The 13,976-nt window shown below is 50.4% G+C and overlaps 1 protein-coding gene across 1 annotated transcript in view; it reads left to right on the top strand.

Annotated features, from left to right (window-relative positions):
• The first annotated feature begins 1,811 nt into the window (after positions 1-1,811).
• The window catches only part of LOC127568875 (peptide chain release factor 1-like, mitochondrial), a 102,719-nt gene continuing 90,554 nt past the window's right edge, over positions 1,812-13,976 (top strand). Inside the window, exons 1-3 of the mRNA XM_052013100.1 lie at positions 1,812-1,949; positions 3,235-3,726; positions 8,179-8,258. Coding sequence (XP_051869060.1) covers positions 3,312-3,726; positions 8,179-8,258 — 495 coding nt within the window. The 5' untranslated portion in view covers positions 1,812-1,949; positions 3,235-3,311. The remainder of the gene's footprint in view (positions 1,950-3,234; positions 3,727-8,178; positions 8,259-13,976) is intronic.

The raw sequence follows: 13,976 nt of genomic DNA, 5'->3' as shown, positions 1-13,976 counted from the left end.
TCTGATAACAGCGGGATTGAAGCTGTCCTTCTTGTGTACGTGCATTCAAGCCCTTGTATCTTCTGCCTAACAGGAGAGACGAGAAGAGAGAGTGATCGGGGTGGGAGGTGTCCGGCTAGGAGAGCCAATGACTTGCAGAGCCGGTGACCCTGTTTCAATCCTGACCTCCAGCGCTGTCTGTGAGGAGTTTGCACGTCCTCCCTGTGGCTGCTTGGTTTCCCCTGGATTCTTCGGTTTTCTCCCACATCTCAAAGATTTGCAGGTCGGTAGGTTAATTGGTCACTGTAAATCGCCCCTAGTGTGTAGCTGAGTGGTAGAATCTGGGGTGAATTGATGGGAATATGGTGAGAATGAGATTAATGTAGGATTAGTGTAAATGGGTGTTTGATGTTTAGTAATGGATTTAATGGCCTGTTGAATGGCCTGTTTCTGTGCTTTCTGACTCTATCACTCTGCTCCAGTGAAGACCCATTACTCACAGGTTATTGGGCTCCAGGATTCTACTGCTCCTTTGCGTGAAGACCTTTCCTCACAATGCTCCTGAGCAACCTGACTTAATTTTATTATGTCCCTTATTCTTCATTAAGTGAAGGTTCATTAAGATGGTTCTTGGCATGACCGGTGTGCCATTTGTGGAGATTGTTTAAAATGCATTCTCCAGAGTTTAGAAAAATGAGAGGAATCTCGGTGAAACCTATAAGATTCTTACAGGCTGTATGCAGGGACGGTATTTCCCCAGACTGAGGAGACAAGAACCATGGGCACATTATCAGAACAAGTAGTAGGCTATCTGGGACAGAGGTGGCCAGAAACTCCTTGACACAAGAGGGTAGAGAGCAGGCTGGGTCATTGAATTAATTCAAAACTGCGGTCCATAGATATTAAGGGAATTGAGGTGTATGAGAATAATGCAAGAAATGGCGCTGAGACAGAAAATTCACCATGACCTCAGTGAGTACTAAAGCAGACTTGAATGGCCAAATGGCTGACTCCTATTTCATACCATCCCCAGTCTTCTGACTTAATAAAAGAGGAAAATACGGCCTGTGGGTTTGCGAGGAGGGTGTGGCGAAAGATGCAAGGGTCCTTGTCACGTTTCATCCCCAGCAGCTGTGTAACAGAGGATTCTCTGATCTACAGGCCGTTCCTGGGGGGACACACAGAGACAGACATCAGCTGCTGCTGGAAGGTCATCAACTTGGTGAAAGCACCCTTTGGTCTGCCTGAAACTTGTTGGTCTCCCAGCACTACGAGATGTCCATAGGGGAATGCTGCCGGCTGGCACATACCAGGCTGCAGGAGTACGTGCTGAGGGATGCACTGAAGCTGGGCGCAGCCAACGCAAGGGCTTGATGGGGAAGGACTACAGTTGAGGGTTCTGCTGCCACTGGAGAGGGAGGGTCAGGGCCAGGCGAGAAAGCCCCTAAATATTGTAAATACGGGATTGGGGTAGCTCCCCCCCCCCCCAGGGAGCCACACGAGTGGCATCGGTGCTGTGTTTTTTATATTAAAAAGGTAACACTAATGATGGATCCGTACACGAATGTAAAGGTTTGCATTGCTTTATTGTTGTATATAGTTTATTTTTTATGATGAATAAAATTTATTTTGTAAAAAAAACTACAGTAAAAAGAAGGAAAAAAAAAAGAAAATATAAAACTGAAAAGAAGTTTGTAATAAGTCGAGGGATAAAACACACCGGGAACATGACGCCAGGTACCAGAGATGGGTCGGATGATGGCGGTGAAAGTAACCATAAGGCACCGCGGCTGGGAAAGTGCTCCATCCGCGGAGAGGGCGGGGCCTGGCGGGGCCTGCGGATCCTCGGGCTCTCCCCGCCCGCCGGCCGGGTGGGTGGGTCGGTGCTGCGGCTCCGGGGGTTCTCCGGCCGATCGCCGCCGCGCTCCCTGTTCACGGCTGCGCGGGTTATCAACCGAATACTCCCAGAGGTGAGGAGAGAGGGAGGGAAGGGAGGGAAGGGAGGGAGGAGGGAGGAGGGAGGGGAGGGAGGGGAGGGAAGGGGGAAGGAGGGAGGGGAGGGAAGGGGGAGGGAGGGGAGGGAGGGAGGGAAGGTGAGAGGGAGGGAGGGGAGGGAGGGGAGGGGAGGGAGGAGGGGGAGGGAGGGAAGGGGGAGGGAAGGGGGAAGGGGGGAGGGAAGGGGGAGGGAAGGGGGAGGGAAGGGGGAGGGAAGGGGGAAGGGGGAGGGAAGGGGGAGGGAAGGGGGAAGGGGGAGGGAAGGTGAGAGGAAGGGAAGGGGAGGAGGGAAGGAAGGAGGGAGAGGGAAGGGGAGGGAAGGAGGGAGAGGGGAGGAGGGAGAGGGGAGGAGGGAGGGAGGAAGGGAAGGAGGGAAAGGAGGGAGGGGAGGAGGTAGAGGGAGGGAAGGAGGGAGGAAGGGGAGGAGGGAAAGGGGAGGAGGAAGGAAGGAGGGAGGGGAAAGGAGGGAGGGAAGGAGGGAGAGGAAGGGGAAGAGGGAGGGAAGGGGAGGAGGGAGGGAGGAGGAAGGGGAGGAGGGAGGGGAGGAGGGAGAAGAGGGAGGAAGGGGAGGAGGTAGAGGGAGAGGAAGGGAAGGAGGGAGGGAAGGAAAGAGGGGAGGGAAGGAGGGGGAGGAGGGAGGGGAGGGAGGAAGGGGAGGAGGGAAGGAAGGACGGAGGGAGCATGGCAGGGAGAGGGAGGGAGCGCCGCGAGGGGAGGAGGGAGCACGATAGGGAGGGGAGTAGGAAGCGCCTCTTGGGGGAGGTGCTGAGGGAGGGAGGGAGCGCCGAGGGAGGAGGATGAGGGGGTGGCCTGAGGGGGGAGAGGAGGGAGAGGGAGTGCCGCGGGAGGGAGGGGGAGGAGGGAGTTCAGCGGGATGGAGGAGGAAGAGGGTGTGCAGGTGGGGGGTGGGGAGGAGGGAGCTCCGCACTATGGGAGGGACCATCACTGGCGGGAGGGATGGAGTGATCACAGCGGGAGGGAAGGGGGGAGGGGATGTCGCGGAAGGGAGCATCACTCACAGGAGGGAGAGGCAGTGGGGAAGGAGGGACAGAGGAGGGAGGAAGCCCTGTACAGTGAGGTAAATATTGGGTAGTCAGTCCCAGAGGGTCCATGTTCCAGTAAATATCTGGGGGAGCTTTGAGATCCTCAGTTCACGGTTAGTCATTGCTCTGAGCATCTGCTGCAGGACCTGTGGGTGGAAGGGTGTGCACCTTGGTGGTGGCTCGGCGTACCCCTGAGACTGCCCTCTCTGCCCTGCAGGTATAAGACCTCTGGAAGCTGTGCTGGACAGAATCCCCCTATTCTTATTGCCAAGCTGCAGGAACGCGTGGTGAAATATGTTCCTTGCCAGACGCACTCTTCTGGACATTGCCCGCGGCCATGTTCACGCTGGGAGGTGCCTTGGGAAGCTCCAGCTCTGGTGTGTGAGGAGGACCTTCCATCTGAAGACTGGGCTTGGGTTCTCCAAGCCTCCCCAGGTCGATCGCCATCCGCCCAGTCCATCTCGTGCTCCCACGACGGAGGAGTTGTTCGGCCAAAGCTCGCTGCAGGGTTACCTGAGCGAGCTGGAGCGGGAGTACGCGGAGTGTCTGGAGCGGCTCAGCGGCTGCCAGGAGTCCGGAGAGGCGGAGGGAGAGGACAGGGCCAGGGCACTGCAGAAGCGAATCAGTGAGCTGGCACCGGTGGTGAACGAGCTGCTGCAGCTGAGAGGCAAGGAGCAGGAGCTGAGGGATATTGAGACCCTGCTGAAAGGTGAGGGGTTGTCCTCGCACAGTGTCATAGCGCTATGCTGCACAGAGACAGGCCCTTCAGCCCAACCAGTCCATGCCAACCAACATGCCTCTCCTTGGACTCGTACTTTCTTGGTGAAGTAGCCAGCATAATGAAAGACCCCACCCACCCAGGTCATTCTCTCTTCTCTCCTCTCCCGTCAGGTAGAAGATACAGGAGCCTGAGGGCACATACCACCAGACTTAAGGACAGCTTCTACCCCACGGTGATAAGACTGTTGAATGGTTCCTTTATACAATGAGATGGACTCTGACCTCACGATCTACCTTGTTGTGACCTTGCACCTTATTGCGCTGCACTTTCTTTGCAGCTGTGACACTTTACTCTGTATTAGTATTGGTTTATTATTGTCACTTGTACCGAGGTACAGTGAAAAACTTGTCTTGCATACTGATCGTACAGGTCAAGTCATTACACAGTGCAGTTACACTGAATTAGTATAGAGTGCATTGAAGTAGTACAGGTAAAAACAATTACAGAGTAAAGTGTCACAGCTACAGGGAAGTACATTGCAGGTAGACAATAAGGTGCAAGGTCATAACAAGGTAGATTGTGAGGTCAAGAGTCCATCTCATTGTGTAAGGGAACCATTCATTATTACCTATACTACATCAATGCACTGTGTAATGAATTGATTTGTACGAATGGTATGCAAGTTTTTCACTGTACCTCGGTACGTGACAATAATAAACTGAACCAAACCAAATCAAATTTGGCCCATTTCCCTCTAAATCTTTCCTCTAATCCTATCCACGTACCTGTCCAAATGTCTTTTAAATGTTATAATTAATTGTACTCGCTTCCTCTGGCAGCTCGTCCCACATACTCACCACTGTCGGTGTGGAAAGACTTGCCCCTTGGGTCCCTTTTAAATCTTTCCCCTCTCACCTTGAACTTATGCCCTCTAGTTTTGGACTTCCCTGGGAAAATACTGTGACCATCCACCTAATCAACGCCCCTTGTGATTTTATAAACCTCTATAAGGTTTGTAAATGTAAATTAAATTAGTAAATTGGTTTATTATTGTCACGTACCGAGGTACAGTGAAAAACTTGCATACCGTTTGTACAAATCAATTCATTACACTGTGCATTGAGGTAGTACAGGGTAAAACAATAACAGAATGCAGAGTGAAGTGTGACAGTTACAGAGAAAGTGCAGTGCAGGTAGACAATAAGGTGCAAGGTCATAACGAGGTAGATTATGAGGTCAAGAGTCCATTTTTTCTTATTAGGGAACCGTTCAATAGTCGTATAACAGCGGGACAGAAGCTGTCCTTGAGCCTGGTTGTATGTGCTTTCAGGCCTTTGTATCTTCTGTTGCTAATGTACTGTGCTGCTGCTGGAAAAAGTTAATTTTCATGGCATTTATACCCTGGGGGTGTCTGCCCATGATAATAAACTTGAAGGTCACCTCTCAGTCTCCTCCTCTCCAGGGAAAACAGTCCCAACATTGAGGAAAATAACTCATGCCTTCGGAGCACCCAGAGTAACGAGTACCCACAGCACTGTGGTTGGTGAGATGGATTTGCATTTCAGTAGGACCCTCCTTCACCACAAAGTCACCCAAAATGCTTTCCAGCCAATGATGTACACTTGATGTGCAGTCACATATATATGATGGCCGCCAGTGTGTCTACAGCAAGTTCCCATTCTTAGCTGCAGGATAATGACAGAACCATCTCCGCTTCTCATTCGCTAGGAGAGAAATTTCCCTCCTTTTCCCTCCCCATTATCCACGAGGGATAGGGGGATAGACATCCTGTGGACAACATTAATGTTTGTACCACTGGCAGTAAGGCTGCAGTGACACATCAGCAGAGGGGTTGACTGTTGTACAGCATCGTCCATCTGCCCCCTTGTGTTCTCTCTCCTTATCTGTTTCAACCTATCGCCCACCATTTCCTCTCTCCCAACCCCACCCCTGACCCTTCCCCACCTGGCTCCCTTTGCCTGTCATCACCTTGCTCACCTGGTTCCACCCGCAGACTCCTGGCTCACCCCTCCTTCTCACCGACCACCTCCCATCTATGCTCCCGGTCTTGAGGCGGGCTCTCGATCCAAATCCTCGACAATCCCTTTCCCCCTGCACAGATGCTGCTCAACCTGCTGAGTTCATCCTTCAGTACTTGCTCCAGATTCAAGCATCTGCCATCTCTTGAGTTTCCATTTAAGATAAGATATGATATCTTTATTAGTCACGTGTACAATACATCGAAACACAGTGAGATGCATCAATGCGTAGAGTGTTCTGGGGGCAGCCCGCAAGTGTTGCCACGCTTCTGGCGCCAACATAGCACGCCGACAACTTCCTAACCTGTACGTCTTTGGAATGTGGGAGGAAACCGGAGCACCTGGAGGAAACCCACGCAGACACGGGGAGAATGTACAAACTACTTACAGACAGTGGCTGGAATTGAACCTGGGTCGCTGGCGCTGTAATAGCGTTACGCTAACCGCTACACTACTGTGCTTTTTCTCGGGGTAGGGGAGTCTAAAAACTAGAGGGCAGAGGTTTAAGATGAGAGGGGAAAGATTTAAGGGGGACCTGAGGGGCAACTTTTTCATACAGAGCATGGGATATATGGAATAAGCTGCCACAGGAAGTGGTAAAGGTGGGTACAATAAAATTTAAAATACATTTGGACAGGTACATGGATAGAAAAAGTTTAGAGGGATATGGGCACTGAGTACAGGAGTTGGGACATTACGTTGCAGTTGTATAAGTCGTTGGTGAGGCCACACTTGGAGCACTGTGTACAGTTTTCATCACCCTGTTATAGGAAAGATGTGGTAAAACTGGAAAGAGTGCAGAGGAGATTTACGGGGATGTTGCCAGGACTGGAGGGCCTGAGTTATAGGGAGAGGTTGTCCAGGCTAGGTCTGTATTCCTTGGAACGTAGGAGAATGAGGGGCGACCTTATAGAGGCACAGATAAGGTGGACGGTAACAGTCGGTTCCCCAGGGTAGGGGAGTCCAAAACTAGGGGGCGTAGGTTTAGGGTGAGGGGGAAAGATTTAAAAGGGACCCAAAAAACAACTTTTTCACACAGATGGTGGTGAGTATATGGAACGAGCTGCCAGAGGAAGTGGGTGAGGCAGGTACAACAGTATCATTTAAGAAGCACTTGGATCGGTACATGGAGGGGCAGGGCTTGGAGGGATATGGGCCGAACGCAGGAAATTGGGACTAGCTGGGTGGGCACTGTGGTCGGCATGGACTGGTTGGGCCGAAGGGCCTGTATTGCATGCTGTATTGCTGTGTGACTCTAAACATGGGCAAATGGGACTAGCTTGGATGGGAATCATGGTCACTATGGACCAGCTGGGCCGAAGGGCCTGTTCCCGTGCTATATGACTTTGTGACTATTGTTGAAACAAGGTGAAGTTAACGAGCACTCCAGACCCTGGCTCCTGGTCTGCACTCCGGAACTTGGCTCTCCCACACATCCAACCCCACACTCCGCCCCCCCAGCTGCTGCATCTGAAAGATGACACTTCTGAAAATGTGGCACCGGGCGTGCTGGCCTGGAGCTCTGTACTGAAGTGTGTTGCAGCGTTATAAAACTCTGGTTAGGCTGCATCTGGAGTATTGCATTCAGTTCTGGTCACCCCATTACAAGAAGGATGTGGAGGCTTTGGAGAGGGTGCAGAGGAGTTTCACCAGGATGCTGCCTGGATTAGAGGGTATAAGGAGAGGTTGGACAAAGTTGGGTTGTTTTGTCCGAAGCGGCGGAGGCTGAGGGGAGACCTGATAGAGGTTTATAAAATTATGAGAGGCAGAGATAGAGTTAGAATCTTTTTCCAAGGAGAGAAATGTCTAATACTAGAGGACATGCATTTAAGGTGAGAGGGGGAAAGTTCAAAGGAGATGTGTGGGGCAAGTTTTTTTACACAGAGAGCGATGGGTGCCTGGAATGTGCTGCCAGGGGTGGGGTTGGAGGCAGATACGATGGAGGCATTTCAGAGACTCTTGGTCAGGCTCATAGATATGCAGAGAATGGAGGGATGGGGACATGGTGCAGGCAGAAGGGATTAGGTGTCGTGGGCTTAGTTTGGCACAACATCGTGGACCACAGTGCCTATTTCTGTGCTGTACTGTTCTATGTTCTTGTTCACCAGACCCTGTTCACGCCTGACACACTGCATAGGATATTTATTTATTCATTCACTCGGGATCTGGGCATCACATCGAGTGTCAGCATTTACTGTCCCTCTGTAATTGCCGTGGGCATTAAAGAGTCAACCACGTCGGTGGGTCTGGAGCCGTTTACATCCCATCCCCTGAACACCGTCGGTGAGGCAGCCACGTGCCAGCAGTGCGCCGCACACTGAGACGGCTGTGATGCGTTCTGTACCCCAGGCAGGTGGTGAAGTCAGAGTGCAGGAACTGACGCACGGCTTCTGTGTTGCAGATGAGGACGCCGATCTAAAGAGGCTGGCTGAGGGCGAAGAGAGGTCTTGCCAGGCAAGCATCCAAGGCCTGAAGGCCAAGGTAGGAACAACTCCTGTCTCCTGCTTTGGGAAGTTGAGGAAACGGGAGACATTTGGTTTGTCTGCCATTTCTAACGTTCGAGTATCCTCATATTTCTCAGCAGAAGTGACAGAATATAGAACAGTACAGCACAGGAACAGGCCCTTCGGCCTACTGTGTCTGTGGCGACCATGATGCTAGTATAACTAATCCCACCTGCCTGCACAAGGCCCTGATTCCTCTATGCCCTGCCTGCTTAAATGTTGCTATCATATCTGCCTCCACCACCACCCCTGGCAGCCCGCTCCAGGCACCCACCACTCTCTGTGTAATAAAAACCCACCTCATAAATCTCCTTCAAACTTTTCCCCTTTCAACTTAAACCTATGCCCTCTAGTATTTGACATTTCCACTCGGGAGAGGGAAAAAGGGTCTGACTATATAAGGTAAGATATCTTTATTAGTCACATGTACATCGAAACACACAGTGAGATGCATCTTTTGCGTAGAGTGTTCTGGGGGCAGCCCGCAAGTGTCGCCACGCTTCCGGCGCCAACGTAGCACGCCCACAACTTCCTAACCCGTACGTCTTTGGAATGTGGGAGGAAACTGGAGCACCCGGAGGAAACCCACACAGACACAGGGAGAACGTACAGACAGTGGCCGGAATTGAACCTGGGGCGCTGTGGCTGTAATAGCATAACGCTAACTGCTACAGTACCGTGTACCTGTGCCTCTTGCCATTTTATAAACTTCCGTCAGATCTCCCCTCAGCCTCCAATGTTCCAGAGAAAACAATCCAATTCTGTCTAACCTCCCCGATATCCTGGTGAACCTCTTCTGCACCATCTCCAAGGCCTCCGCATTTTTCCACCAGAGCTGCACGCATTACTCCAAATGTGGCCTCGCCAAAGTTTTATACAGTTGTCACAAGACTTTCTGACTTTTATAGTCAACGCCCCGACCGATGAAGGTACCACCCTGTCCACTTGTGCTGCCACTTTCAGGGAGCTCTGGACTTGCACTCCGAGGTTCCTCTGTCCATCAATGCTCCTAAGTGTCTTGACGTTTTACTGCGTACTCTCAAGCTCCCAAAATGCACAGGACAGGAGGAACAGGGGAGCATTAGGAATCTGTTCAGCCAATTCTTTCCTTCACTTTACTCACAGCTAATTCATGTCTTCACTCTGCTCATTTATTTTGGTTAGAAAGCCATTTGTATGGATCAGTAAATGTTAATAATAATAAATGACCCCATACTGCAAATGCTCAGCAGGTCAGGCAGCATGAGTGGGGAGAGGAACTCCCATCTGGCTTCCTGTAAGGAATCCCTTCCATTTTCCCAGTTTCCCCGTTTCCCCATCTCTGTCTTATCTGCTTGGCTGGTGAGACCTTCCAGGTCAGAACCTCTGAGATGTCTTCTGTCTTCCTTCTATCTTTGTTACAGGAGAAGGTTCCAGGGAAAGTTAGTGGAGGAAGGGGATTGTTCTATAGAACATTGAACAGTACAGCACAGGAACAGGCCCCTGACCATAATGTCAAATTAAATTAATCCCTTTCGCCTGTATATGATCCACATCCCTCCATTCCCTGCATGTTCATGTGTCTACCTAAAAGCCTCTTAAACACCACTATCGTATCTGCTTCCACCACCACCCCTGGCAGCCTGTTCCAGGCACCCACCACTCTCCGTGTAAAAACAAAACTTGCCCTGCACATCTCCTTTAAATTTTTCCCCTCTCACCTCAAGCCTATGCTCACTAGTATTTCACATTTCCATCCCTGGGGAAAAAACCTCCAACTATCTATCTCTGCACATACTTTAAAAACTTCTATCAGGTCTCCCCGCAGCCTCTGACGCTCCAGAGAAAACTATCCAAGTTTGTTCAACCTCATAGCTAATACTTTCTAATCCAGGCAACATCCTGGTGAACCTTCTCCTCAGAAAGCATCCTATCTAGATGCATCACGGCTTGGTATGGCACTGCTCTGCCCGTGACCGCAGGAAACTGCAGAGAGTTGTGGACACAGCTCAGCACATCACAGAAACCAGCCTCCCATCCGTAGACTCTGTCTACACTTCTCGATGCCTCGGTAAAGCAGCCAACATAATCAAAGACCCCACCCACCCCAGACATTCTCTCTTCTCCCCCTCCCATTGGGCAGAAGATACAAAAGCCTGAAAGCACATACCACCAGGCTCAAGGACAGCTTCTATCCCACTGTTATAAGACTATTGAACGGTTCCCCAGTATGATAAGATTGACTCTTGACCTCACAGTCTACCCCGTTATGGCCTTGCACCTTATTGTCTGCCTGCACTGCACTTTATCTGTAGCTGTGACACTTTACTCTGCATTCTGTATTGTTTTACCTTGTACTACCTCAATGCACCGTGTAATGAATTGACCTGTATGAACGGTATGCAAGACAAGTTTTTCATTGTACCTCGGTACAAGTGACAACGATATTCCAATTCCAAAGCCTCCACATCCTTCCTGTAATGGGGCAACCAGAACTGCACAGAATAATATGAGCTAGCATAGACTCGATGGGCCAAATGCCAAAGAAGGAAAGCGTATGGAAATGTGAAAAAACATGACAGGAACCAGAACTGTGTGTCTTCTGTTTCCCTCTTGTACCTCTTTCCCACCCAGAGACAGGATGGGGTTTCATAGAACATAGAGCAGTACAGCACAATACAGGCCCTTTGGCCCACAATGTTGTGCCGACCATTAACCCTCACCTAAGACTATCTAACCCCTTCCTCCCACATATCCCTCTGTTTTAAATTCCTCCATATGCCTATCTAGTAATCTCTTGAATTTGACCAATGTACCTGCCTCCAGCACCGCCCCAGGCAGCGCATTCCACGCCCCAACCACTCTCTGGGTAAGAAACCCTTCCTCTGATATCTCCCTTGAACTTCCCACCCATTACTTTAAAGCCATGCCCTCTTGTATTGAGCATTGGTTTCCCTTGTCCTTGGCTTCCACCCTACCAGTCTCCACATTCAGTGGATAATTTCCTCTACCAGAGACATCTTTCCTTCCCATCCCATTCCAGCATGCCGAAAGGACAGTTCCCTCGGTGATTCCACTTTTCAATCCGTACCAGCCACTCCCTTCCTCTCAGCAGTTTTCCCATGGAACCACAGGGGATGCAACACCGGCCCTTTCACCTCCTCCCTTCCCACCGTCCAGGGACACCAACTCCCTTTCCAGATGAGGCAGCGGTTCACTTGCACCTCATCCAGTCCAGCGCTCTGCAGCTGGTGCTCACAACGTGGCCTCCTCTACAATGGAGAAACCAAACCGTAGGCACGGTAGTGTAGCAGTTAGCGTAACGCTTTACAGCGCCAGCGACCCGGGTTCAATTCCGGCCACTGTCTGTAAGGAGTTTGTACGTTCTCCCCGTGTCTGTGTGGGTTTCCTCCGGGTGCTCCGGTTTCCTCCCACATTCCAAAGACGTACGGGTTAGGAAGCTGTGGACATGCTATGTTGGTGCCAGAAATGTGGTGACACTTGTGGGCTGCCCCCAGAACACTCTACGCAAAAGATGCATTTCACTGTGTATTTTGATGTACGTGACTAATAAAGATATCTCAAAACATGGGTGCGATCAGCTCTGTCCAGTCCGCAGGAATGACCCCAAGCTTCCAGTCTCCTGTCATTTTCATTTGCTGCCTCCAACTCACTCTTCAGCCCCTACTCGTCTTCGATGATGTCCAGCGTCAGCTCAAGGAACATCACCTCCTCTTCCCACTGGGCATGTTACGCTCCTCCTCCCCTTGGGATTTAATATGAAGCCAGTTCATGGCCCCTTGTTTCCTTCTCCACAGACGTGGCTGCACTGTGCCAACTGGGTACGACAACTGCTCTGCCCAAGGCCGCAAGAAATTGCAGAGGGTTATGTGCACAGCCCAGTCCATTGTGGAAACCAGCCTCCCCTTCACTGACTCAGGAAAGCAGCCAACGTAATCAAGGACCCCTTCCACCCCGGTCATTCTCCCTTCTCCCCCCCTCCCATTGGGCAGAAGGTACAAAAACCTGAAAGCACGTACCACATGGTTCAAGGACAGCTTCTATCCTGTTGTATCAGACTCTTGAACAGACCTCTCGTACATTAAAGATGATCTCCCAATCCACCTTGTCGTGGCCCTTGCATCATTTTGTCTGCCTGCACTGCACTTCCTCTGTAAGTGTAACACTATATCCTGCATTCTGTTTTCCTTTTGTACTACCTCGATGTACTTGTGTGTAAAATGATCTGTCTGGATGGCGTGCAAACAAGAGCTTTTCACTGTATCTCGGTACATATGTCAATAATAAACCAATTACCAATACTTTTTAGTTTCATTTTGTCCCTATACTATTTTATCCCAACCAAAGTAGTTGTTACCTTGACAACACTGGTCTGCAGCCAATCACAGATGTTCCTTTGGTTCTCTCCATCTTCCCAAATATGCAATTTCAAACATGCCTCATTTTCTCACCTTTCTTTGACGTCGGGTCTTTGACCCAAGACATTGACTCTCCCCACTGATGCTGCCTGGGGTTTTGTTTGGAATTCCAGCATCCGCAGTTCTTTATGCTGCGATGTTTAATGGTGGGTACTGGTTTTGGTTTATTATTGTCACCGTATTAGTCTAAAGCGTTACAGTTATGGCAAAAGTGCAGGTAGACAAATGAAGTGCAAGGGACGTGATGAGGGAGATTAGATTGGGAGATGAAAAGTTCATCATTTAGCGTGTGAGAGGTCCATTCACAAGTCTTACAACAGTGGGATAGAAGCTGTCCTTGAGCCTGCTGGTACGTGCTTCCAGGCTTTTGTATCTTCTGCCCGATGGGAGGGGGGAGAAGAAAGAATGTCCAGGGTGGGGTTTTTGATTATGTTGGCTGCTTTACCGAGGCAGTGGGAAGTGTAGGCGGAGTCCATGGCGGGCAGGCTGGTTTGTGTGATAGACTGGGCTGTGTCCACAACTCTCTACTGATTAAATTAGTAAACTAAATTGGTTTATTATTGTCACATGTACTGAGATACAGTGAAAAACTTTGTTTTGCATGCTATCCATACAGATAATTTCATTACACAGTGCCTTGAGGTAGTACAAGGGAAAACAATAACAGAATGCAGAATAAAGTGTTACAGTTACAGAGAAAGTGCAGTGTAGGCAGACAATAAGGTGCAAGGCCATAATAAGGTAGATTGTGAGGTCAAGGGTCCATTTTATCATACTAGGTGACCATTCAATAACCTTATAACAGCGGGATAGAAGCTGTCCTTGAGCCTGGTGGTACGTGCTTTCAGGCTTTTGTATCTTCTGCCCGATGGCAGGGGAGAGAAGAGAGAATGTCCGGGGTGGGTGGGGTCTTTGATTATGTGGCTGCTTTACCGAGGCAGCGAGAAGTGCAGACAGAGTCCATGGAGGGGAGCCTGGTTTCCATGACGTGTGGGCTGTGTCCACAACTCTCTGCAGTTTCTTGCGGGCATGGGCAGAGCAGTTGCCGTACCAAGCCGTGATGCATCCAGATAGGATGCTTTCTATGGTGTACCTGTAAAAATTAGTGAGGGTCATTGGAGACTAACGTCTTCATGGGGGAAGGTGATGGGGGCTGGGTGGTGTTAGTGTGGGAGACGTGTAAGGAGTCTTGATTTCAGGGGAGGTAGGATGGGAGAAAGAAGGAATGTTTGATGTATCAGGACCGGCTGGTAACTGGACCCCAGCTCCCGGTGCCG

This window comes from Pristis pectinata, chromosome 3, assembly GCF_009764475.1.
Source record: "Pristis pectinata isolate sPriPec2 chromosome 3, sPriPec2.1.pri, whole genome shotgun sequence".
Classification (NCBI taxonomy): domain Eukaryota; kingdom Metazoa; phylum Chordata; class Chondrichthyes; order Rhinopristiformes; family Pristidae; genus Pristis; species Pristis pectinata.
This window is presented reverse-complemented; position numbering and strand designations above follow the sequence as displayed.